Here is a 26,270-nt window from a genome sequence, read left to right on the forward strand (position 1 = left end):
TGGGGGGGGCAGGAAAAAAATACATGCTGTGGAAGAGAGATGGAGATTAATAATAACTAATGGTTAAATTCAGAGTGGGGTATAAACACATAGCGAGTGAAAAGAGGTGAATGAAGAAGAAACACCCAGTGCATCATGGGAACCCCCCAGCAGCCTAGGCCTGTAGCAGCATAAATGAGGGAGGGTTTAGGGCAGGGATCCTCAAATCCAGGCCTCGAGGCCCAGTGTCCTTGAGGATCCCTGGTTCAGGGTCACCTAATCCAGCCCTAACTATAAGCTTTATCATAAAGCTCCTGTTGCACCTGTTGTTAATTTCATTAATACCAAAGCAGCTGAAACTGATTAACAGCCCCCTCTGATACTTACCTGACCAGATTAATATCCCAGCAGTTTAACTGACTTGATGCTAAACTCTGATTAAAATGTGTTCCTTTAAATTTTTAGCACTGTAGTTTATGTAGATGTAGGTTTTTTTCCTTTTTTTTTCCATTTTTAGCCGCTCACTTCAACTTTATGACTCAGAATCGAATCATGTAAGCCAGTGTTCAGTCTTTCTTCATGTGATGAATGCAAAGTGTTAAACAGGACATTACCCGTCCCAGGAGGTGTGGTAGTGTAATCGTCTCTGGCTCAGCACCACATCAGGTGTAAATCATTTCAGTGCTCCTTTTCTGGATTCAGTTTCACGCCTTCTTACCCGGGCGGTCTGTTTAATTGGTAGGATTGGTGAAAAGAAAGATCGCAAAGCTGCAGAATGGCCGATTTGATGCTAAAAATACACATTTGAAAAATTTCCATTTTGCTCCCAGTTGAGGGGTTTAGGCACCATCTGGTGTTCCTAATAAGCTCGTGATGATTTGTTACCTGCTTTAGTTACACTCTTGAACAGTTATGAGATGAGACCTCATACAGCGTCACTTCGAGGCCTTGATATTCCTACTGTACACCCACCCACTGTTTAACAAGGCACTGTCTGCAGGATTATTTCAGTGTAATTTTATTGTACACTGAATTAAGACGGATCATGTATATGCATCAGTATGCGTATACATGTGTGGCTCAAAAGAAGGTGTGCACACTCTTTAGTATCTGCTGTGGAGATCCATTGCCAGTACAAGGACCACCACCACCAGCTGTAGTCCAACACGAAGACCTGGAAAACCCCACATGAATGAGAGCAGCTGAATGATGTTGAGGGCCACCATAGCAGCAACTTGGCAAGTGCACCAGGCAGCAGGGACCACACAGGACAATAAGAACCAGGTTAGCTGGCTAGGAGGGGACAAGGTGTTGGTCAACAAGTTCACCTAGCATGCAAAAGCCCTGAACTTCAAGACAGGAAGGAGACACAAAACTGTGCCCATTCAGACAAGCAGATCTGTGACCCCCTGGTGACCCCTTGAATAACTGAGCGGCTGGAAGTTTTTTTTTCTTTTAGTGAATTGTGAGGAAGGGACTGTCGCCTCGTAAACTGGCAGATGATACTGTTCCCAGACTGAACAAAGAAAAGGGGAAAGAAGCTGATATGCTTGGGTGACCATTAATGTGCACGATGCCTTTTGGAACTATTTTAATTGTCTGACAATTATTATGGCTTGCTGTGTGGTGAAGCAATTAGGAAGTTTGTGCTTCAGATTTGGTGAGTGAAATTCTATAATTTCGTTAGTCTGTTATTTACCACTAATTAGCAGGTATCAGCGAACCTAACCTAGCACTCCACCTTCTCTTAAAGCTGACATGACAGCAGCTTAAATGCCAAATTCAAGGCTTTAAAATGAGGAATCTAAAGCCAGTGGGTGATGTAATGGTGGCTGCATGCATCTTTTATATACTACGGTCATAACGTGTCTAAATCCCTCCAGTGAAATGGTTTTATGCTGGGCAGTGAAAGCAATTGATTTGATAAAGGAAAACCAAATGAAGAGTGCAGCTGTCTTTGGTTTGCATGCTTTCTTCCTTTTATTTAATGTCTCTTTCTGTGCATAAGACAAATCAGATCCTGTATATACAGATAGGACTGAGTCTGCTGGGTTTCATTTACAGAAAAGAGAGGCTCATTTTGTGTTTTGTCCAAGAAGCTATCAAAATATCATAACCTTGAATGGATCTGTCTAACTCAACTCATTTCACAGTCCATGCTCCCTCCCTCACGAATCGCCCCGCTGCTGGCACCACTCCCTCTGACCCAGATTCACTCTGAACGCTGCGTAAACAATAATCCAGTTTGTCCACTCAGAGTCTGCACACAGCCAGGGAAGCACATCCATACATCAGGATTGAGATGTGCGCCTGTGGAGCTCGGCTCCCCAGAGTGTGATCCTGTCCCCTGAGTCAGCCCACTCTCTGCCTCCGTGGCTCGCCCCCCCCCCCCCCCCACACACACACACACAGACACACACACACACAGACACACACACACACACACACACACACCGGCTCCCACTCTAAGTCTGGATGAAATTCATCGCTTGCAGACACAGCTTTGTTCTATTTTGATGCAGCCACGGCATCCTCTACATTTCTCCTTTTGACAACTTTTTTTAAAACATTTGAAGTTTTTTTTCCCTCCTGCCATCCTTTGCTCTCAAACATGTCAGTACTTTTCTTTTGCCACATTTTAAGTATTGACACTGTTAAGCTCATTAACAGCAACTATTTATGGAGAGGTGGAAGACAAAAATAATTTAAAGGAACAGATACATCATCCTAAGGTGGAATAAAAAATAAATCTTTTTGTAATATATTTTTGTGATGGTTGAAAATCATACTCTGAGGAGAGCTGCATGTTTTCTATTGAATGTACCGAGTCTCATCTACACGGGATCAGTCAGGAATTTTACAGCCTCAGATATTCAAATGCTTCGGTGTATTTACACTGAGGACTGTTTAAAGACCTCACATTTGGGGAATTTTGAAAGGAAACAAATTATCATAATTGCAGTTTGAATCTGCATAGCAGAAAATTTAATGACAGCTCAGAATAATTAATTTGTTGGGGGGGGTATTGGTGTGACCTAGTTTGGAAAGTTGGCTGTTTTTGATAGGATGGTGTTTGTGTGTAACAATTCATCACTCCTGAAAAATTCATTATAAAGGACTCACAATTAATATCTGTTCCTCACACACACAACACACCAGCCTTCACCACTTTGATAGGAGAGCAGGAAAGGTCACCTACCTGCTCATAAATAAACATGTTTTTGATTTTTTTGTTTTGTTTTTAAAGACCTGCAAAGGTTAAAGGTCTTCATCGACAACAAATTATTACTGTGCTGCTACTGAGTTCCCCTGATTAAACACTGCTGCCTTTAAGCATTTTATTTTTATTTCTAATTATATTCTAAGGTTTGAAATGAGGTCATTTAGAGAAAGCAAACACATAAAAGTGATGGCTCAAGAATCTGTCATATCTCAGGGTTTTACAATGCTTTTGAACATCTGTTTAATATTTTTTGCCGTTTTAGTTTTCGAAGTAGTCGTTAACTTTTTGCTTCCTGTTTGACTTTATTGTTATTCCTATGATGAGGTTCACTTTTGTGATATTATTGTGTTTTGTTTTGGTTTTTTTTGGTTCCTGTCTTTCTCTCTGTCTTATCCGTTTTAATACTGTTGACCTTTTATTTTTAGCATTTGGTTTTCATGTTTTGGTGTCTTCTTGTTTCAGTATTGGCTGTTTGGTCACTTCATGTTTTACTTTGGTGGCTGGTCCCTCCTCCCCCAGCATAAAAAGGCAGGGACGTGAACGTGATAACTCGAGAACACCAAAGATGCATCTACTAAAAATCCTGGATGATTTTAAATCTCAGCAAACTTGACTTTTAGGTCAAGGTCAGAGGTCAAGTTTTCTGAAAATTTTGTGAACAGCAGAAAGAGGTCACCTAGGATGTTCAAATTCATACCATAGTTTTTACTATAATAATGCCAATCACACAAAGTGAGCGTTTTCACAGTGGTTTATTTTTATTGTGATTTTAGCAATTTGCTTTTGAACTAATACGGTGAATAAAGTCACTGAGGCTCAAATGCACCCATTAAGATCTACTGAGACCTGTAATTATGTGCTTCAAGGGGATTTGTGCCACCTAAAAGATTCTACCGCTGAGAGGCGGGGGGGGAGGGGGGGGGGTATTTTTGTTGTTGTTTGTTTTTGTTTCCTCCTTTGTGACCGTCTGCCCTGCCATCATTGCTTTCACCTGTTAATTACAGGTGAAAGCAATGACACCGCCTTTTTGTCATCCATCAATCAGCCCCCGGTGTATAAATAGTCCTGCTTTCTGTTTGTCTGTTATGTTTCTCTCTCTTTTTCTGCTGTGCTTTGCTCCTGTATGTTTTCTCTACAGCGTAGCATCTTTGTATTCTGGTTTTGTTGAACTTTTGTATTGGTCACAATGAAGACTTGCCTTTTGTTGAATATTCAGATTGCAGAGTCCTCTCCACATTAACCCTGACAATACTCACATTTTTGTTTGAGCTAGCACATCCTGTGGAGTTTTTCAGTATATCTGAATATATCAGCCTTTTCTGTATAGTACTGTTTTTAATGAACAATGTTTATTTTCATGATTTAGAAAAATAAGAAAAAAAATGTGAAAGTATGTACAGCCCTATATTTCTCACATACTAAAAACCTATAATGTTTGACAAGTGGACTCTGTCTTATTAGGTCTCATGTCCTCTTTGTATGATGGCAACACACACTAATAGCAAAAAGCTGACTAACACCTCTAGAAAATAAAGTGTTTGGATGGCGAAGGAATCAAAGAATTCACCCAGGACATTCGGTCCCACCAACACAACCCAGGAGCAAAGCAAAGTCTCCAGAAGCCTCTTAGATTTATTATGGGATCTGCATTCATCTACAACCAGAAAGAGACTGCACAAATTTGACCCACATGCCAGGAAGAAGTCTTTGCAGGCCAAAAAGAATGAAAAACTGCAGTAGAGTAGGCTTTTAAAAATAAAACAAAGATTTTTTTTGGCCACAGTAATTGTTGACCTGTTTGGCACTGACCAAAGATCAACTGGTTAACTGGTGGAAATGTTTTGGTTTTGGTTGCTTCAATGGCTGTCTGTCTAAAAGACAGATCCCATGATCATGATCCAATGATCCAATTTGAAGGTCCACATCAGCTCAGACCACAGAAGAATGCTTCAAAAGGAGAACAAATGTGTGGTTCTGGAGTGGCTTAGTTAGGTCCAACATCAGTGTGTATAGCAAGAATATCACAACAAAATGGAAGTGTGAAAATACTTTACACTTCATATTATTACAATTTTATATTCTTTTATATGTATACTATAAAATCTCTTTATATTTTATGTCATGCCAAATGTCACAGTTAAAACTAAAAGTTGCGTAATGGCTCAGCAACTCCTCAGAAAGTGTGATGTAACATTATTTAACATTATGCAACTGACATTTTAAGACATGCTAATCAGTTTGACTCAATCAGCAGCTAGCTTAATACCTGCTGTGCATTTTAACTGTTGCATTTTAAACACATATCCTCCTTGAGGGAGATTTTAAAGTCAGATGGAAACTTTAAGCATCTATATTGCCTCCTGTACTTTTAGGATATTAATATAACTCCATGTTGTTCTTGGATTAAAAAAAAATAATAAAAATTTTATATGCAGCAAATATCTGTGGTTAAACTGGGGCCATTGTCATAATTTGACAGGCAAGCCGTGAGGGATGGAAAGCATTGTTCCTGGAGACAGTACACTGTTTGATGTTTTGATGATGGTGGTCTAACATGTTTCATCTGCCATGCAGTAGATTTTTAAGTGGATTCATGTGATTCACATTTCAAATATAATTTCATTCGACTCCATGCACCATATGACAGAGCTAATGTCTTTGAACTAAGAGGGCGCTGAAGCACAACACATGCCTGCGGGGCATCAAATCCAGCTTTCAGCCATCAGCAGAACTTAAAATGCTTTTATGATGAATGATGATGCTGTGCTGTCAGTGCCCTTACCCGGAGGACTGATAGTGCATCTGTAATGTTCTTGGCTAACCAAAGTACTGCATGCAAAAACTGGTTAAGCAGAAGAATTTCAACTATAAAAGGTGAATTTATGGAAAAAGGACAGAAAACTCTGCTGGATCCAGTAATCTTGTTGAATGTAATGGGGAACAAAGAAACGGCCTTACTTGTAGACTTACTGACTGGTGCACCGAAAAATGGATCAACTCCATTATGTATCAACATGATAGAAAGTACAGATACTGTTCATAGTGAAATCTGCTTCTGGAGGAAAAAATCCATTCATTCATTCATTCATTCATTCGACTCTGAGGTGGACAGTAAACAGCACAGCCCAATGAAATAGAGCCACTGGTGGGCCACCAGTGGCTCTATTTCATTGGGCTGGTCAGGAAGGCAGGAGTGAGCAGTCGTTCCCTGACTCAAGCCTACAGAGGCTTGAGTGGGTGGGTGGGGGTGTGGGGGGTTCACCTACAGGTGGAGAACATCCTCCTTGGCATCACCTGACAGGTATGGAAGTACTACCCGAGCAGAGAGGAAGGCTCTCTAAAGAGTTATAAAGACTGAAGAGAAGAGTATAAGGACTGATCTTCCATCAGTGGACTTAATACACACACAAAACTGCAAGAAAAGAGCACAACATATCATCAGAGACGGTCACCATCCAGGTCACATCCTCCTCAGACCAAAACAACCAGCACACAGTCTGAGATGCAGCCGAGCGAACAGTCTGATCACACATACAACAGTTTCTTTCCTGCCGCTGTCAGACTGATGGCAAAAACAAAAGAAGAACTAAAATAAACAAAATCTACCTTATCTTCAAGCACTATATATATTCCAATAATGTGCAGTATTTTTCTATACTACAGTCATTTAACTGCAATACAGGAATTACTACTTGGAGTGTCTGTAGCTCAGTAGGTAGAGCAGGTCATCTACTGATCAGAAGGTCAGCGGTTCGATTCCTGGCTACTCCAGGCTACATGCCAATGTATCCTTGGGCAAGATACTTAACCCCAAGTTGCTCTCCGACGCAACTTGGGGTGTGAATGTTAGACAATTAAAGCACTTAGCTTAGTTAATCATGGAAATGCTTGTGTGCATGGGTAAATGAAAATGTGTTGTATGAGTGCTCAGACTGAGTAGAAAAGCACTATATAAGAACTAGTCCATTTAATTTTTGTATTTATTTGGTTTTATCTCTGAGTGTTGCACAAGATTTCCTGTGTATGACTGGTGTATGTGTACAAATGGTAAATAAAGATTCTATCTTATCTCATGACACGTTTCTGAGCAGGTTCCCCACAGTGGTCCCAGGCCTTCATTTACACAGATCTTAGTTCCTTCCATTTCTCTTAATAGCGCTTACATTCCAGTGAACATAGTGGACAAATGCAGCAGTTCTAGTTTTTAATATCTTTAAACAGATAATAACTGCCTCTTCTTTTTGGTTTATGCTCAGCACCAACCCAAGTTTTTGTGGGTATTATAAAGACACTTCTGTGGGTTGTAGTGGTGTGCGCTACTGCAAATCTTGGTATCGATTCAATACAGAGCAGTACTGCCAATACTGATACTTTTAACTTATAAAGGCAGCTTACCGTATTTTTTGGACTATACGTCGCTCCGGAGTATAAGTCGCACCAGCCAAAAAATGCATAATAAAGAAGAAAAAAACATATATAGGTCGCACTTTTTTTTGGAGGGGGGGGTTGATAGAATCCGAGACTCAGAGCAGAAATTCCATCTTGAACGGCAATTTAAAATAATAATGGATTAAAGAACAGGACGAACACGGTTACGCCTACGTTATGCTAACGTAACACATTCAGCTACATGACGCACAACGAACACGTGTTCGGTATGTTAACGTAACATTAAGTTATTCAGATAACCATAGCATAAAGAACATGCTAACAAGTTAACCAAACCATCAATCCATTGAATTCTTCATCCTCGGTGTCACTTCTAAACAACTCCATACACTCCGTAGACGAAGCGCCGCTTCCTCTTCTGTGTCGCGTTAGTCAGACTCGTCGTCAGCTGCAGTTCCAATTATTCCAGCCTTTCTGAATCCCAACAGGATGGTTTGGTTGTCACTGAAGCCCATGTTTTCTTGATCCATCCAATGACTTCCAGGAAAGTTGGGTGGGGCGTTCTCCCAGTTGCCGTTAAGCTGTGCTCTCCATCCATCATCCACTGCGCCCACAGGTTACGCAAGACTGCCTGAAAGCTGCAATTCACGGAGATGTCAAGTGGCTGGAGTATTTTGGTTCATGTGTTATAAATTTCACATATAAGTCGCTCCGGAGTATAGGTCGCACCCCCAGCCAAACTATGAAAAAAAGTGCGACCTATACTCCGGAAAATACGGTATGTAGGGGAGAGCAGTGTGTCATGATTTATAAGATGAATCATCATCAATTTGCCAAATTTGAACACATTTTAATGATCACTAAATCACTGATTTTTGTTTCCCACAATAATTAGTTAACACAATAAAACACAACTTTCAGCTTTTCATGTGTTTTTGAAACTTTTTTTTTTTTTTTGGAGACCTGTAATGTAAATTTGCCCAAATAACTTTGGGTCATCTTCTGCTTTAAAGGTGTTATATAACACAAAGGGTCATTATATTCAGACATGTTTGAGGTATAAATAAATATATTAACACAATTCAGTGGCCTGAATATATTATTTGAATGTCTGAATATAGTATAAGTAATCAGTCTCCTGTGAAGACCAATAACACTTTAACTACTGCTGAAGAGCCAACATGAATCATCACTAATATGAGCTGCCTGGAGGTCTGTGACAGTGAATGTGCTGGAGGTCTGGGTCTCTGAGGGATTTCCTTCCTCCATTATTTGTTTCTTTTGCTGCTCTGAACTTAGATGGTAAAAAGACTGGTTCTAATATAGTTCTTTTCTACTCTTCCTGAGCACTCAAAGCACCTTATACAACACGCCTCATTCACTCACACACACACTTTTTTCTATGTCTAAGTGCTTTTCTATCTAACGTTCACACTCCAATCAACACATCGGGAGCTACTCGGGGTTCAGTATTGAACCACCAATCTTCCAGTCAGTAGTTGACTTGTTCTACCTCCTGAGCTACAGCCACCCCAGAGGAGACCAACAAACTAAAGCATCAATCCTATCGTGCTAGTATTGGTCTAATACCAATATCAGCATTGGTATCGATACCATTGATATTTGGATGAATCCGCCCACCCCTACTGAGTAAGTTAAGGTCGCAGTATTCTTTCCCTCTTATTTTTTTTAACCCTTTACTCAGTGTCATTTTACTGTCAGACATTTGAGTAATTTCTTGACCACACAGACTGTACGATTAAGATGGATGCCGCTGCCATGCACCACAACCAGACCACTTTTTGTGACATTGCCCCCTACTGGCTATTAGAAAGAATGCAGGTTGGAGGCACTCAGCTTCACTTTTCAGAACTTGAAGCTTGATCTGTCTTTTGTATACAGTCTCTGCTGTATATCAATAGCATCAGTTCCTTCCACATCCTTATCTGGTTATTTGTAATGCAATCAGTCATTAAATATACAGCAACAACTGAGGAAGAAATCAGGATGAGCACCTGCAGGGAGGATGCCGCTAAATTAAACAAATGAATATTACTTACAGATGAGATGGCATATGAATAACAAGTCAGATCACTCTGTGGTGTTTTGCCCTTCGTGTGTCATTTCTCCCCATAAATGATGCCCTAACCTTTCCTTAACTCCCAAGAGGGTCTGGTGTACATTTAATAATGTTGCTCCCTGCCAGGCGTGTTGAGAGGCTGTTGACCTTTTCACACTTGCCCTTTATCAGTGTGCTGCACCCAGGTCAGCCTTTCATCAAACAGTACTCAGAGAAACCTAATCACACTGATCTGCTCATTGATCGTTTTACGGGGTCCTCATTTTCTGCCCTGTAATCAATATATCTGGACCTGCCCTCCATTCAAGAATGACATCAAAAGGTGACTAGATTTTATTCGATTTTACGCTCCTGCAGGTTGGGTCCAGTCACAGTGTCCCTGCCAGCTGGTGTCGTGATGTGTATATGCAGAACTACTTTGAAGTAAGAGGCAGCTGATATTTTGCTCTGTAAACGAACCTGCAGTTGGGCATGATTTTTGTTCTGCTGCATCCCTGTCTGTAATAATACTCTATGGTAATAAACACATTGGCCCACATGCAGGTTTAGCATTGTATAAATCTAATTCACTTCTACATATTTGATCCATAATGACTTGAATGCTCCGTGTGTTCCGTAACAGCTATATATGAGCTCTACCTTTGACTGCTTAAATTTTCGATATGCTTTTGTTTCTCTGGGCTGAAACCGTTTTCTGTTCCACTGGAACACAAAATCAAAGACTCATACCAAACTGTGTCCCATCTTGTGATTGACAGGAAGAGGTGCTGCCCCTTCTTGAATGCTTGCCTGATTGCTTGAGTTTGGCTCCCAGGATTTCCAGAGGGGGCAACTGCAAAGCGCTCAATTAGGCTTCATGCCTCACTGCCTCTCTTAAAAGAGCAGAAGAAAATGGATATAGGAGCTCTGGAGCTTTGAAGGTTTTTATTTATTTAATTAAAGCGCCTATTAAGGAAAATAAAACATGAAAATTGAGATGCCAAAATGATCCCAGAGACCAATTGCAACCACTGTAAATAGCTGTCTGTAAATCTTCGAGGCAAACCTGGCAGCTTATTTGTGTCACGGTTGCGAGAGCTGTCACCATTACTGTGGCAGCAGAGTGGAACTGAACTCTGACAGGGAAAGCAGAGATGTTTGCGTCGATGGCGGCTGGCAGTCACACTCACTAACAGATAAAGGTGGACTGTGTAAAAGTGGAAGTGCCTCATAGCACAGATTCCCACGTGGGATTCAAATTGAATAGCTGCACACAAGCAATTCACGGGTGCAGTTCACCAACCACAAGAGACAACAGCCTCATGCAACCTGTGGGATGAGACAGATACACGTCACTTCTAAAACACAGCAACTGAGACAAAACGTGCTCTTCATCACGGCCACATCAGAGATTAAACTGCCGAAACAGGAAACCTGAGATTATAATTCATGTACTTCCTGTTAGTGCTGCCAAAAGTGGACAGAAAACCAGTGAAGGGAAAGATGCAACTACGACTCATACAGATGATAAAAGATGTCATTTAAAAAAAAATTACATACCTACACACCACAAAATAAACAATATAATCAAGTATTAGAGAAGGACATTTGACTCCCTGAACGGGCTCTACTGTGAACAACATTTAACTTTTCCATAACGTGAAAAGGGAAATAATCTGGGATCCACGAGGCTTTCCCCACTCCTCTATTCAAAAGATTTATTCAGTATCTAATCAGCATCAAGGTACCACAGTTTGGCCATCTACTAACCAAAAATCCAAAGGTACTTCCAGACTGTGGAAGGAGCCGAGTTTCTCTGGTTTTTTGTGGTCCTTTTTGTCCTTGGTTGTAAAAGCAGCTCTTTAAGTGTAATTATTAATTTTTTAAAAAATTAATAATTACACTTATCCCTCCCGCTCTCCTTTCCTATCAGACACTTTTATTAGTGGTTCCCATCACCCCCCTGGACTTGGTAGAAACATCTCATGTTGCTTTATCAGTCAATTTAACTGAGGTGGTCACAGAAATTAACACTTTGGCTGCTCATAACATATATTTCCAAAAGAAGAGAGCATAATGCAATCAGTGCAACTTTCTACCACACAAATTTCAATGAGAAAAACCTGTGGTTACAAACTTATTTAGCTCTTGGAGAAAAGTAGCATCATTTGCTCATTCATTTACATACAAAGCTGGTAAGTGATGTTGGATTGTTGATGCTGGAATTAGAATTTCCCGATCTGAGATGAGATGAGGATGAGTAGGATAAGCCAGGATTTCAAACCCTGAAATTTGTTTCTATAAAACTAGAGACTGTATAAAAAAGACAGACACAGCCACTGTGAAGCCTCGAGCTGAGCAATTTGTCCATCACCATCTGAAACCAGAAGGAATGGATATGATTGGCAATAACTTGCCAACTTGTCAATCAAAATCTAATCTTATAGTATATCTTGCTTTTACTTTAACTGGGATTTTAAAAATGTCCATGTTACATTCAGTAAAATATAAAATTAGTGACTGATACATAAACTCATCAGAGGAGTGTTTACTAACATCACCGATCAGGTGAGCTTAAGGGTCTTTTTCTTATAGACTTCTATCCAGCTTTTTGCATCAGGGCTTGCCCCCTGCTGGTTGTGTGAAAGAATGCAGGTTTAAGTCACGCCCACATTGACTTTACTTTTCAGACCTTGAATCTCTGTCCATCTTTGATATGCAGTCTATGTATAACACCACACTGGGTTAAAATGTTCCCCTCTTACTATCTCAACCTCAAATTTAACCTATTCCAAGACTTGATAGGAAACAGCTGTAATATGGCACCCGGATAACATGTAATCAACATGCAAAGAGAAAAACACTCCACACTTGCCCTCTAGACAATGACGCAATCTATCAGAATTGCATTTCTGCCTTCCACCTGTCTTCTTAGCTTTGTGCTCCACACGCCTCACAGAGCCAAGCAGGGAGAGCTGCTGGGAAACTGCAATCACAATCATCTCCTTTCAGAGCAAGACGCAGATTGGCTCTCCAGCTGTTTTACAACACTTTCACCGGCACTGTCACCAAAAGATCCAAGTAATATTAAAACGAACACTCCTTCATAAAAAACCTGTTTACCTGTCAATACGTCAGTAAAAATGTTTGATGAATGCTGAAGTGGAAGTTATGAAAATATATCTTTCTAATTAGTCAGTTTTTGCTTAAAGCTTTTTTTTTGTGGAACAGTAAAAATAATGGTGGAAATGGGAGTTGAGCAGTGGTAACAGTGTTCCTGTACATCTGATGACAAAAGCACTTTTTTTTTTATCCTGTCTTTGTTGTTTGTGTTTCCAATTACAATAGCCCCATGAAATCTAAGCAGCTGACATACAAGAAGCCAACAATACAGCTGGCAGGGACTGAGTAAGGGTTGAATGAATTTCAAGAATTTTTCTCATGACTTCATCATGTGGACAGCAGCCAGCGCCATACACAAAGCTGACAGCTGGATTCACGCTAAGCTGCATCTCTGCAGTCTTTCAAGAGCAGCTCTGTCGTTGACTTTCTGTCCACATCATACAAACTGAAAATGAAGAACACAACAACTTGTCAAATATTATAAAGCATCTGTAAGAGTGCAGCGCTTTGCTGTCTCACAAGATTGAGTATTGAAAGGACCTGTCAATTGTGTGCAAAAAGCCAGCATGCTCAAAGTCTGCTTGTTTTTTAATTCCACTCTCAAATATTCTTGCAATAAATGTTATGCCTAAATTGTTCCAGGACTTTTTCTATATCATGTCATGTTACTTTGAAATTTTCAGGATGCCATCCTGTATTCCCTTAGAGGATTTTCTGTTGTTTAATTCATGTGTGTTGGGTGCATCTGTGGTTTGTGCATGCACATAAAGCAACTTTGATAAAGCTTCAAGACTTTCCACGGTTGACTGAATGTCTGAACGCCCCCAGAGAGCTCGGCGCAGCGTCAGAGGTGCCGTTCCATATGTTGGTGTTGGTGAAAGGGTCTTGTTCGTGTATTCTCCTGAAACATTCTCTGTGGGGACTGAGTGAACAAGAGCCCGACTGTTCACCCATCTGTCCCACAGTGGGAGCTCGCTTTGGTGCCTGGGTCTCTCTCAGGTGAGGGCTAATGTGCCAAGGGGTTTTCCCTTGAATTACACACTAGGCTATCTCTGAAAGGTGCATTGTTGCTCTGTTGCTCTGCTCCATTTCAGCTGGATTTGATATTCATAGCGAAAAGCATCTGTCCAGGTATCTTTCCGCTGTCCTACATTGGAGAGAGGGAATAAAATTAAAGCTCTGTGAGCAGGTTTCGGATTGCCATCTTAAACTAAAATCCCATTTAAGATCCTCACAGCAGCTGTCTGGTGTGGGCACAGGCAGAGCTCACAGTCATTGTTAAACTCATGGTTCTGACATTGCTGACTTTTTTTTCTTTTTTTTTTTTTTTTAAGTGACAATGGCATTTGCTCCATGGGCAAAATTTGGGGGATGCATTTATACCACTACAAATGCACTGTCGTCAAACTTTGAATTCCACTTAGTCTGGCCCCTTACCCAGAACCAGTTTGCCTGGGGATACCATCTGGCTTGTGAGCTCCTCTGTGTCCCAGAAGAGCTCGAGCCTGGGGAGGAAATGCGGGCATCTCTGTTTAGACTGCTGATCCCATGGCACAGACCCGGATGGATGGATGGATGGATGGATGGATGGATGGATGATTCCCAAAGTGTGGTCCGGGGCCTCCTGGTGGGCCGCAAAATACTGCAGCGGGTGGGGGGCCATAACAGAAATTCAGTTTGAAATTACAAGTATCTACAGTTACATCTTTATACAAATTTATTTATTTATATAAAAAGTAATTTAAAAGTGGTAATGGGAGGTGGTTGCTCATTACTCTGACCTAAATTTACTGCTCCTGTATTGAAATTTGTGCCCCAGTAGCAGGTGGGACACAAATTGGCATTAACACTTTACATATGACTTGATAACATTAGCAATTTATAGACAACAGCCCACTTTAAATTGAGCTGTGAGCTAGAATGGGTTTGAAACACTGGTTTACAGTGATTGTAATCCAGCAGTGAAGCAACACATTGTAAAAAAGCTGCTATAAATTTTGCATTAATTTACCAGCATAATTATAGTAGTAATCATACTGTATATTTTCCTACAATCCTACCATATACAGTGATACACTATATACACACTACAGTTCAATGATGTGCACCAAATTTTGCAGGTTTTGCTTCAAGTACCGCTGTAACAGCACAGTCCAGGAAATTCAGTTTGATGAACAAATCTCTGCTCACACTGCAAACCACCTGCAGGCACAACTTTTAGATCGAACAGGTGGCTGACTGCATTTAACTGGCACAAACTGACGCTCTTACTGAGGTGCTAGTTTGAACTAATTCCTGTGAATAAAAGGGATGCATTTTTTCACGTAGGGTAATGTTGGTCTAAAACCTTAATCGCCCAGTTTGAACACCTGCAGTTCAGCCTTGTAGCTTCTGCAGCTCTTACCTGCATGTGAGAAAACAAATGTGTAATTCAGCTAAATTTGCAGGCAATACAAATTCTGTGCAATGTCCGATTGAGTCTATGTGAAGATTTGTGCTTGCATTAGTTACATAATTCTATTCACAAGCAAGCATCACCTGTTCAGCCTCCTGCACCTGTATCGAGGCAGCACACCTGCCTAAACCAAAAGGAGTTTGTCCACCAAGGAGAACAGCTGACTGACTCCAGTTTGGAGAGAGACGTGTGAGAAAGGGCAACCTTGGACCAGATTCTTCCAGCACTGTCCTGAGTTCATGAGTAAGAGTGCCTCCTGTTGGTCAGTTTAAAAATGTCATTCTGATCGGACTTGGTTTTCCTGGCTAACATCCATAACATGGAGCCACGATGATGCTCCTAAAGCTGAGCGGTAACTGTTATATCTAGCCACTAATGATCAGTTCCCTAACACAAATGGGTCATCACTTACAGTATGTTTCTCACACCTGTATAAATGGTGTGGTTACATTTATCAGGAATAAGAAAAACTCCTGAACGGCTCAGTATGCCTTCTGTGTGATCCTGCTGGATGTGCTGTGATTACTGGGATCGGGATTAAGGTGGGAAATTCAGCTGCAGAAGTTACACTTTTCTTTGCATTTATAAGGAAATAATAATGTTTCTAATAACAAGCAGGTCCTTTAATTGATCAGATTTACAAGTAATTCATGGTTCTTCACTTTTTGATGCCTTACTGCTTTTTAATTCATTTAAGACACGTGAGACACACAAGATTCATTATTAACACAACTTGTAAATCGATTCATGTGTTTCCTGATCTAGACAATCACAGTACAGAGAGATAAACACACAAAGATGTAATAAAAACATTACAAAAAAGTTAAACCAAGCCCTAACAAATCATGCTGTGAGCATAAGGCAAACACCCACTGATCCAAAATGCACCATGTGCCTTTTATCTGCATCGTTCCCCACAGCAGATGGAGTCCGGCCCCAGAGCACTTTTATATCCTGGTGACATATTTCTTTTTGATAACAACATGCCTGCCAGGGAATCCAAACAAAGTAAGATAATGGCAGTTCACAAAAAAACCTGTGATCATTCACTTACAGGAGTGAAGCCGGGATAAAGAAGGGTACATAACAGTGAGGAAGCTCTTTCTTAGCTGTGAGCCTTGTCCCAAGTGTTTGGGTAGTCCACCAGGAGTGTCAGTCTTCACATTTTTTAAATAAGCTAACACAGGGCGCATCAGGAACTAGCTGAGGGGGCAGAAATAAATAACAAAACTAAACAAAAGGTGAACCAGGGCCGCTGGCACCACAGCCGTGACTAAATGACTAAGGGACATATGAGGGCGAGTCATTTTTGTTCGAACTTATTAGTTTCAAAATGATGCACTGAAAAGGCAACAATATTTTAACAAGAGGAAGGGTAACCAAATCCCAGTGAACCCCCCCTCCGCACACACACACACACACACACACACACACACACACACACACACACACACACACACACACACACACACACTAATTTGCCACCCCAGGTTAGTGTAACATCTAACAGATACAACTATCCAGTACATGAGCACAAGTTCCAACAGCTGGTAGAAAAAGAATAATTTTTGAGATCTTGCAGCTTCTATCATCACATCCTGTTTCCTCTCTTTGATTTAATTTCCATTCTTTAACTTTGTTTTCTGGCAAATTATTAGTAACAACAAATCTGTCAAGCAAAAATACCCAGGTTGTTCATATTATTAAAGTATCAAAGAAATATCAAGTTGATTTTCACAATTATATTATGAATAATTTTACCTGGTCAGCTAACAGCCAGTTTTAGTGAAATTATCTGAGCGGACAGCACTCTCCTATCAGGCTGAAACTGGCTCCTTTAAAGGGAAAAAAAATAAGTCAGCAGGACTGAATCTGATGTTCAGGTTGTTCAGAATGTCTCGTTAGTATAAACGTCTGTCTCAAAAGAAAAACTGTACTGCTCACACACAGTTTAATAGCTCGACCAAAGAAGGCAACAAAATGAGGAAAAGCCTGCGGCAATGCATCCACATTCATTTCTCCACCAAAGCCCCCCCCCCCCCCCACCCCCCAATGGGGTGGGGGGGCAATGTCACAATTGTCCTCGATCGTCCTGAATTTCCATTTTCTTTTCAGCTGCTTTTAATGGTCACTGAATGCTGGATGTAATGAGACAACCACAGACTGTAGTATATAGTCAAGGTGAGTGAAATTAATTTCTGCTCCTCAGAGAGAACGCTACATTTTCAGCCACACTAGTAGTGCGAATCTAGAAATAGCAACTTCACTTGGTTGGTTCGTTTGCCCATTAATCTGTCAGTCGAACACTTCCAGGGTGAAATGATGAGACACATTGCTTCTATATTTAGAACATGAGGAGCTAATGACATTGATCTACTGGCTATAAATGTGTCACTCTTTCAGTTTTTTCAACATTTAATTTCCTGACACAGGACTGCTCTACAGCTCACCACATCACAAGCAGAACTGAATGACCTTTGATGTAACCTGTACGGGGGAGGGGGGGGTCCGCATTGTTTCCCCCAAATCTGGTTAGCCAGATGATGTCAACAGGATAGGAAAGAAATGGGGGGGTTGCACTAAGATAACAAAACTTCAGGTGGCGACAATTTTCAGAGGGGCAGGTGTCCCCTTTAGCCACACCCCCTGGTCTGTCAAAGAGTCAAATTTAACAAAAAAAAGTGGTTTAAGGCTAAAATACAATTTATATCTCCTGTTGCTTTACGAGCCACTCAACCACTCAGCCGTGTCTGATGATGCAGAACGGATCCGTCTCCAAGTTCAGAGAGGCTCCATGAAAACAGAAGAAACTGCTAGAACATGTGAGGTCTTCTACAACTTTAATGTTCTCAGTTCTACAATAATAACACTCTAACAGTGTATGCTGAGCACTGCGGACACAAACATCCCTAAAGACAAAGTTTCACTGAGTTGACCTGTAAAAAAATGAATAAAAAATGATGTGGAGCATGTTGCACCACCTTCAGGCTACACTTGTTGTCTAATAAAACCTCAGCACTGGCCTTTTCCACACTTCAGCTAATTCTGTTATCTGTTATGCAACAACTTCTCCTGCAGTCTGACAAGCAAAGTCTTCTCTACACACATCTTTCCTACCAGGACACACCAAAACTACATGAGAGGTTATTCTAATAAGTCAATTTCATTCCTTTCACAGCAGGAAAGAGAAACTAAATGCATTTAAAGGTCGTTTGCAGGATTCGATATTAAATGTTAATATTTGCCCTGCCGTATTTGTCTGCAAATTCAAACTCCCATAAATCATTTAATCGACTGGATGCACCCGAGAGAGCGTCCTCGTCCATTTGTCCTGCTTTCCAGGTCATGTTTGTAAATGAGAACTGGTTCTCAAACATTTTACCTGGTACAATAAAGGTTTTGATCCAACATCGAGGCTGCTGAAGGAACACCGCCACCGATCACATCTCTAAACTCTGTCTGCAGGTATGACACCACACCGAGAGCCTCAGTGTCATTTAAATGACTCTCAACTTCCTCCACGTGGTCTGGTTTTAAGTTACCGCAACTTATTCAAGCAGCTGCCAACTTCCAGATAAAAGTTTTATGCGTGTTTGCACTTCTGGGAGTTAAGCCTCAGCGATGTGAGTGACAGATGCATCCTCATTCACGCAACATGGACGAGATAAAGAAAGGGATTCCCAAAGCCAGGCACCATCTCCGTGTTTGCTTACCTTTCCCTCCACTGAGTATCTCCGAGTGTGCTGCACTGCTCCCGCGCTTTGGTTCATGTTTCAGCACCACGGACAGGTCCAGTCCGGAAACGAGGAAGCCGAAAGAGTCAGTCCGCAGAGCTGAGAGTGAGAACAGACACTATGCTGTCCGACACTGAACCGCTTCGCTTCGAGCTGTTTACCGGTTCGTCGTCTTCCCTGCGACGCGAATAGCTTCTCAGCCAATGATGGCTTGTGCGTAAAGACTCGCTCCGCTGGTGCGCCAGCTGTGAGCGCGACACAGCCCACTTATCCCTCACTCATCCAGATAATAAGCATAACATCATGAGCTAAGAACAATCTGGCGGACACTGAACATAAATATGAACATAGATATTAAGGCTCATAATCCACCATAAATATGTTTGTTTTTTTTTAAACAAACATAAATCGTTACTAGACTTGACACGAAGGGGCTTCAGGCAGGGAATTAACCTCTTTCTAAAAACTGAGAGATTACATAACCTGATAAAACTGATTACAGCAGCTTCCTGCGTTCACAGAGCTGCAAACTGCATTCTTAACATATCTGTACTCGGTTTCATTTTGCTGTGGTTGAATTTATTGAGACATTTTTCTTAATAAAGCCACTTTATTGTGTTATATTCAGCTTTTGTACAGCGTTTTCTTTTATCTTACATAGATTTTTAGTTTTCAAGCTTTCTTACTTTCTATTTCAATAATTATTTTCTTATGAATAACCTTTTGAGCCATTTTGTCAGTCAGAGAAATTTCTCCACTTTGGGGTTAAATAAAGTACATCTTATCTTTACAATCTTCAATTTCCCTGTGATTTTTTTTTCTCCATATTTCCATATTTTGATGCTGAAACGTTTATATCATTAGTAGGTTTTAGTGGAACTTTTATTTCGGTAAAGAGTCACCGTTTCTGGCACACAATACAAAAACAATTTTCAGGCTCTTGTGCTGTTCTGCTTTCTGCAAGGAGCTGCGCAGGAACTTAATAATCATGCCCAAAATTTCCTGCACCGGTTTTCTACACTGTATTTATTTCTGATCAAACACTCCTGCCTTTGAATACCATGTTTGCTTAATCAGGGAGAAATCATTCAATGAGACACACACACACACACACACACACACACAGCATCAGTGTTAAATGACTTCAAAACTGTTCGTGTTAAGACACAAAATAATGGCTCATGCATGCTGTTTGTATTGTTTTTTTTGTTTAATCTTTTAGCTGTGAGTCAGAAAACACACACACACACACACACACACACACACACACACACACACACACACACACACACACACACACACACACACCATGAGTAGTTTTCTTTTGTTGCCTCCAGATAACCACTCCAATGTCTTTCATCTTCATAATAAGAACCTGCTAAAAGCCTAAAATAACACCAGAGCTCATTGACATACGGGGGGGTTGTGGGGGTATGTGGGGGGGCGGGGGGTTTGTTTGTTTTTTGTTGACAGGTAAGACGTAAATAATTTAACTTTATCGATTCAAAAGCCCTGGGAAAACCACCTGAATCTCCACAATCTTAATGTAAGAATCTCTGATTTCATATCACATAAAAGCGACTTTCAGCTGCTCCCTTATTGATCACCACAGCATTGATTCGATAGATTTTTACATCAGATGTCCTCCTGTTACAACCCCAGAGACATTTGTGTCACCTCCATACTCACGTTTATTTGTCTTTTTTTTTTTTTTTTTTGGTGGTCAGCAAACTTCACATGAGCTTGAGTTTGACTGACAGGCCACCACCCTTCATTTTTGGATGGCAGCCTGTCAGTCCACAGTGATTCAAACTTGTCTGACAGGAGATGGTGACATTAATGTTTGAGCATCTTCTGGCTCATGGCAGGCGCACACCTGGGTGGTTGTTCCAGACCATCCGATCTCAGCTGAGGATGTAACTTATAAAACATCTGGAATTTTTTATTTATTTATTTTTATAAAATGGCTCCAAGAGGCTTTTCAGACTTGTATAAATCCACAAACCTCTTAACTCAGATCACCACAGAGCAGCTTGGATTGTTCATTGTACTGCGTGCAGGTCAGTCTAATAAGAGCTGTCAAACAGCTGATGTTGGCCAGGAGAATCTAGCAGCTGCATTCAGCCATGATCAGTCTCAGAAACGTAAGGAGCTTTGGGCTTGACACTTTTACAGATATTTACCACTGAATTAATAATGGGTGTAGATATATTTTTGACACTGTTTATTTCAGAAAACCTAAAATATTAAAAATTGTGCACCAAGTTCTTGAGTTTTAAAGATGAATTTCACATTCCACACTGATCATTAATAAAAGCCCAATAATGTCAAAACCTTCATGTCCATCATGCCTGCATGTAAACAACCAATCAGAACTGTGAGATGCTGACAGTAATGAGAAAAGTTAATTTGTATAAATCAAGCCTACACAGTCTTTCTTTTGACAGTAATAAAAAAAAGTGGAACAATTATTGCTGCTTTTGAAGTGCCTCAGAAGCACGAAGAGTCGGGGCAGGTGAGAAAGAGACAGTTTATTTAGTCAAGTGGAAAAACAACGTTGGCGGAGAAGTGAGGGTGACGCATCCAAAGGAAGATGGTAAAATCTCGTAAAACTGAGACGGGCAGAATGAGTCAAAGGCAGGCTGGAACAAAACTCAGGCTGACTTTAAAAAGACAGTTTTGTTCAAGAAGGTTTCTGAGTGAGCTGGAAGTGTCGCTGTGGCAGCTGAGGGCACTTTGAATTCTCTGAATGCTAAGGAAAGGTGCTTCGGTGCTGACGATACACTAGACCATCCTTTGTTAAAGGAAATGAGATCTTGTACAGTAAAGAAATGTCCAAATTCTGTCACTGTGTTCATTAATAAACTCAATATTTGGTTGGAGCTCCTTTACTGCAGATGACCAACCACCACCAACAGCAGCAGATGACACGGCACCCCAAAATATTAAAGACTGTGGATTCTCACTCATCCTCCACACTGCAGTTACTTTCATCTGGAGAGAGAACCAGTGGGGGCTTGATATTAGGAGTGTGACAGTCGTAGCTCCTGTCCTGATTATGCTCTGACACCACTCCTTGTGAAACTCTCTAAGTTCTTGAATAAACTTTTCTTGGCAATCCTCTCAAAGCTGCACATGTCCCTTTTGCCTTTATTAAATTCAATTACAGAAAAAAAAAACTGTTGTAAAATTCTAATTTTTGAGATGCACAAATGAATGTAGTCAGATTCTCTGAACACTGCAGTTCTTTTTTTTCCGAAGGCCTCGTGGATTCACCACATCTTTCGTTGACCTTGGTGGAAAACATCATGAGATGAAGTGATTAAGAAGCAACACAGGAGATAATTATTTTTGACTATTCAACCAAAGCCAAGCACTGCAACATTCCAGTGACTGGCCAGATGATGGAAAATCGATTGGTTTTGAAAGTAAAAAGACTAGTGTAGGCCTAAATAACAGCATCACAAAGCCAGGTATGAATCATCAGGGATAAACCAATGACAGACCTTACTGGTGAGACTTGATGTGGAACATCTTCATTATATGTATGTCCACGGAGACGAGAGACAGGCGATAAACCCCTGTGGAGTTCAGAGGCTGATGATAATGGGGGGAGTAAAGCCAACGGGAAGGGAAAATTTAACCTCTCAGGTAATCCTCCTTGAACATGCTGAAGGGCATGTGGACGTGTGGAGATGGAAGGCTGAGCAATAGCAAATCTGAGCAACATTAGAAAATGTAGACACAGTTATGTGAGATGTGGATGAGAGGAACCACAGGCAAAATCTTGGAAATTTATAGGAATATGGATGATTTTTGTGCAGAAAAAGCCAATATATATGACACTGCAAAAAAGCTCAGATATCAGATGTAATATGTAGTGCACCCCTGTGCTGGTTTTCATTATTAAAAGTAAAATTTGGAATGTCACGTGTATCTAAATGTATCTTCTTGAAATCTAAATTAAGATGCCACATTCAGAAAGACTGGGATGTCTGGCAGAAACTGACAGGAAACAACATGAGAATAGTTTTTCATTAATGGGCAGACCCAAAAACGTCAGTGCAGCTTTAATTTATGTGAAATGATCACAGTTATTGGAGGAAAAACACACTGTCAGAACAGCAGTGTTTCTGGAAAGACAAAGACATATTTCTTACCTTTAAATATACTATAAGATAGCGTAGCCTTTGGAAAAACACATTTACAAGATGTTCTCCAAATGAGCAACTATGTGTGTTTATAAAATGCCACCTTGGGGTGCCTTAACCCTTTCTCTGGACCATGAGTAGCCGTATCTGCTCTAGCATGGTACTACTACCACTAAAGTGAAAGAAGCATTGTTGTGCTTCATCAAATTTGGTGGTGTTACGGGTTTTTTTTGAATAGGTTCAATAGCACTGATGCATACAGACTCAGTACATAAGGCTCATTTTATACTTTTGATTAGGTTATTAAGAAAATTGGAAAGTGTTGTCTGGTTTGATGAGTCTCGATTTCTGCTGGATGGTTTTGGACGCTGGAGTCCGAATTTTGTTTAAAACAAAAAAAAAACATTAAAGTGTGGATCCATCCTGCATCAGTGGTTCAGGCTGGTGATATGTATTGGTGTGGGGATATTTTCTAGACACACTTTGGACTCCTTAGCACCAACTGGGAATAGTTTAAACACCACAGCCTACCTGAATATTGCTCTGACCACATCCTTCCCTTTGTGACCACGGTGTGGCCATCTTCTGATGGCTGCTTCAAGCAGGATAATGCACCATGTCAAAATGTCACAAAGTTCAAATCATCTCAAACTTCTGGCAATGAGAAGTCACAGGTCTCTGTCCAGTAGAGCATCTTTGGTCTTAAGATCATGGATGCACAGTCTTCAAATCTTGAGCAGCTGTGATGTTGTCGTGTAAATATGGACCAAAATCTCTCAGTAATGTTTCCAGCACTTTGTTGAATCTGTGCCATGAAGAATTAAAGCAGTGGGGAGTGTATATTACACTTCCAAAACCACATACTGATACATTTTTGAGCACTATTAGTGATCTATGTTCATTTATAGATCTGTCCCTTACATTTTTCTGCTGTCGGTCTTAGTGTGCAGCTTTAGAGGAAAAAACTGAAACAAATAGCCACATGTGTCCTTTAAAAATGAATACAGCTCTGACCACAACTCCATCTTCAGAGGTCAGAAGTAATTTCCTGGGCCCTTTTACTGCTTAGATGAGAAGGCCCAGAATTTGGCATTTATAGGAAATGTCTCCAGTACAGTACTCCCTTTTTGTTCCAGGTTGCACTATTATACAGAAAAGATAAAAAAAAAATTAAAAAATGCATTTCCCAACAGGTCTGCTGTCTGCAATTTAATCAAAGTATCAGTGTTGGTAAGAAGCCATTAACCATTGACCTTAAACTTGACCTCATTACAATTTAAGATAATCAGGTAGAAGCATGGTTGAAAGATGTCTCACATACTCGTAGGTTACAGTAAAAGAGATTGAATTGAGTGACATACCAGTAAAACCTTCCCATAATACAATGGCAGCAAGTAGTTTCCTCCTCTCTACCTGCTGATCTCAACATCAATAAGTAAAAGCACTTTGAAGGCCCCTGCTAGCATTCACCTGAAAGCGTGTATCCAGTTTTAGAAAGTGGGATTTGTGATCTTTTGATGTATGAAAGGTCGAGGTGTGAAAGGAAATGTGTCACTGTCCAGCAGCTACGTGCCAAAATGTCACCAGGAAGTACAAATGTGTGCCCAGGCAGACCGCAACAACAGGAAACAAGGATGAGCTGGAAGTTCTTGCAGTCACAAGACTTCCACATTTTTATGAATACATCTCTTTTGGATTTTCATTGTTGAGTCTAATGTCCACACTGTACAGAAGTGGTATCTATTGATCAATAGAAGGCGAGGTGATGGGGGGTTATGTTATGGACCTACTCACCCACTGAGCTAATCCAGAGTCCATTTAACAGTTTTAACTTGATCATTACCAGGAAAAAAAAGTTCACAAAGTTAATTAAAATACTTAAATAATTGCATGAGACTCTCTGGAAACTTGTTTACAGTTTATACTCCAACAAAGCAAAATCCTACAAAAACACCCATGGATGCTGTTTTCTGGGCTAAATCCAGTCACAGCCTTTCTTTAGCCCAAAAATAGTTCTTTAGCCCAAAAATGGTTAGCCCTAATGCAACCATGAACATAGGATTACATCCCATCCAGCAAAAATTTGATAAAAGACCAGAAACATAAAATTATGAAAAATCATCTTTTCAGGTCATTGAAACATTTGTCAGAAAAAGATATTTTTTATATCTAAGAAAAGTCAAAGGTGAAAAGACTTCTCAGGCTATCATAAAAATGTCCATCCATCCATCCATTCGCTTCCGCTCATCCTGTTCAGGGTCACGGGGGGGCTGGAGCCTATCCCAGCTGTCATAGGCTGAGAGGCAGGGTACACCCGGACAGGTCGCCAGCCTGTCGGAGGGTATCATAAAAATGTGTTTAGAATAAAAGACATCCTCTTTAAATGGACTGCTACTTGTAGAACTCTTTTTACTCTTTCTGAGCATTCAAAGCACTTTTCATACTATAAGCCACATTCCCATTCCTTTGCTGATGCATGTTTTGGGGTTCATTTGGGTGTCGGTATCTTACCCACTTCTATTGGAGGAGGGATTTGATCTTCTGATTAGTGGATGACCCATCTACCTCCAGTCTACCACAGTCATCCCTTTCCATATAAACCCCCACAGATCTAAGGATGTCTAATTGGTGCAGAGCCATCTGGACTAAAACTGGGTTAAATGTGGTTCATAAATGAACCTAGATGATGTTTTAATTTAACTTCAGTGGCTATAGCTTCAAAAACACACGCATACATTTGTGTCTCTAGCTCATGACCCCAGCACTTCTAATTACCTGCTGTAACACCTCCACAGAGCCAGAATGTCCTCTGTGGAGGAGGCAGAGCCTGAATACTCAGGGGAAGCTTCGCCTATTACAGTGGCAGAGGTCACTGGGATAGTTGAGAAGCTCCGTAGTGGCAAGGTGCCAGGTTTGGATGAGATTTGCCCTGAGATGCTAAAGGCTCTGGACACTGTGGGACTGTCTTGGCTGGCACGTTTCTATAATATCACATGGAGTGGGAGACTGGCAAAAGATCACATATCCCACTTTCTAAAACTGGATACATGCTTTCAAGCACATTTTCAGTGGGTGTTGGACTCCATCTTTATTTTTATGGATGATGTGGTTCTGTTGACTTCATAAGAGCACAACCTTCAGCAGTTTGCAGCTGAGT

At 40.7% G+C, this 26,270-nt stretch overlaps 1 protein-coding gene across 2 annotated transcripts in view; it reads right to left on the reverse strand.

Moving 5' to 3' along the window:
• The window catches only part of LOC115800443 (inactive dipeptidyl peptidase 10-like), a 145,457-nt gene extending 126,314 nt beyond the window's left edge, over positions 1 to 19,143 (reverse strand). The window contains exon 1 of one of the 2 annotated variants that reach the window (XM_030757805.1): positions 18,942 to 19,143. In XM_030757805.1, the coding sequence (XP_030613665.1) occupies positions 18,942 to 18,998 (57 nt within the window). In that variant the 5' untranslated portion in view covers positions 18,999 to 19,143. The remainder of the gene's footprint in view (positions 1 to 18,941) is intronic. The other variant, XM_030757804.1, reaches the window with a different exon arrangement.
• Between the last annotated feature and the right edge of the window lie 7,127 nt (positions 19,144 to 26,270).

This window comes from Archocentrus centrarchus, chromosome 21 (assembly GCF_007364275.1).
Source record: "Archocentrus centrarchus isolate MPI-CPG fArcCen1 chromosome 21, fArcCen1, whole genome shotgun sequence".
Classification (NCBI taxonomy): Eukaryota; Metazoa; Chordata; class Actinopteri; order Cichliformes; family Cichlidae; genus Archocentrus; species Archocentrus centrarchus.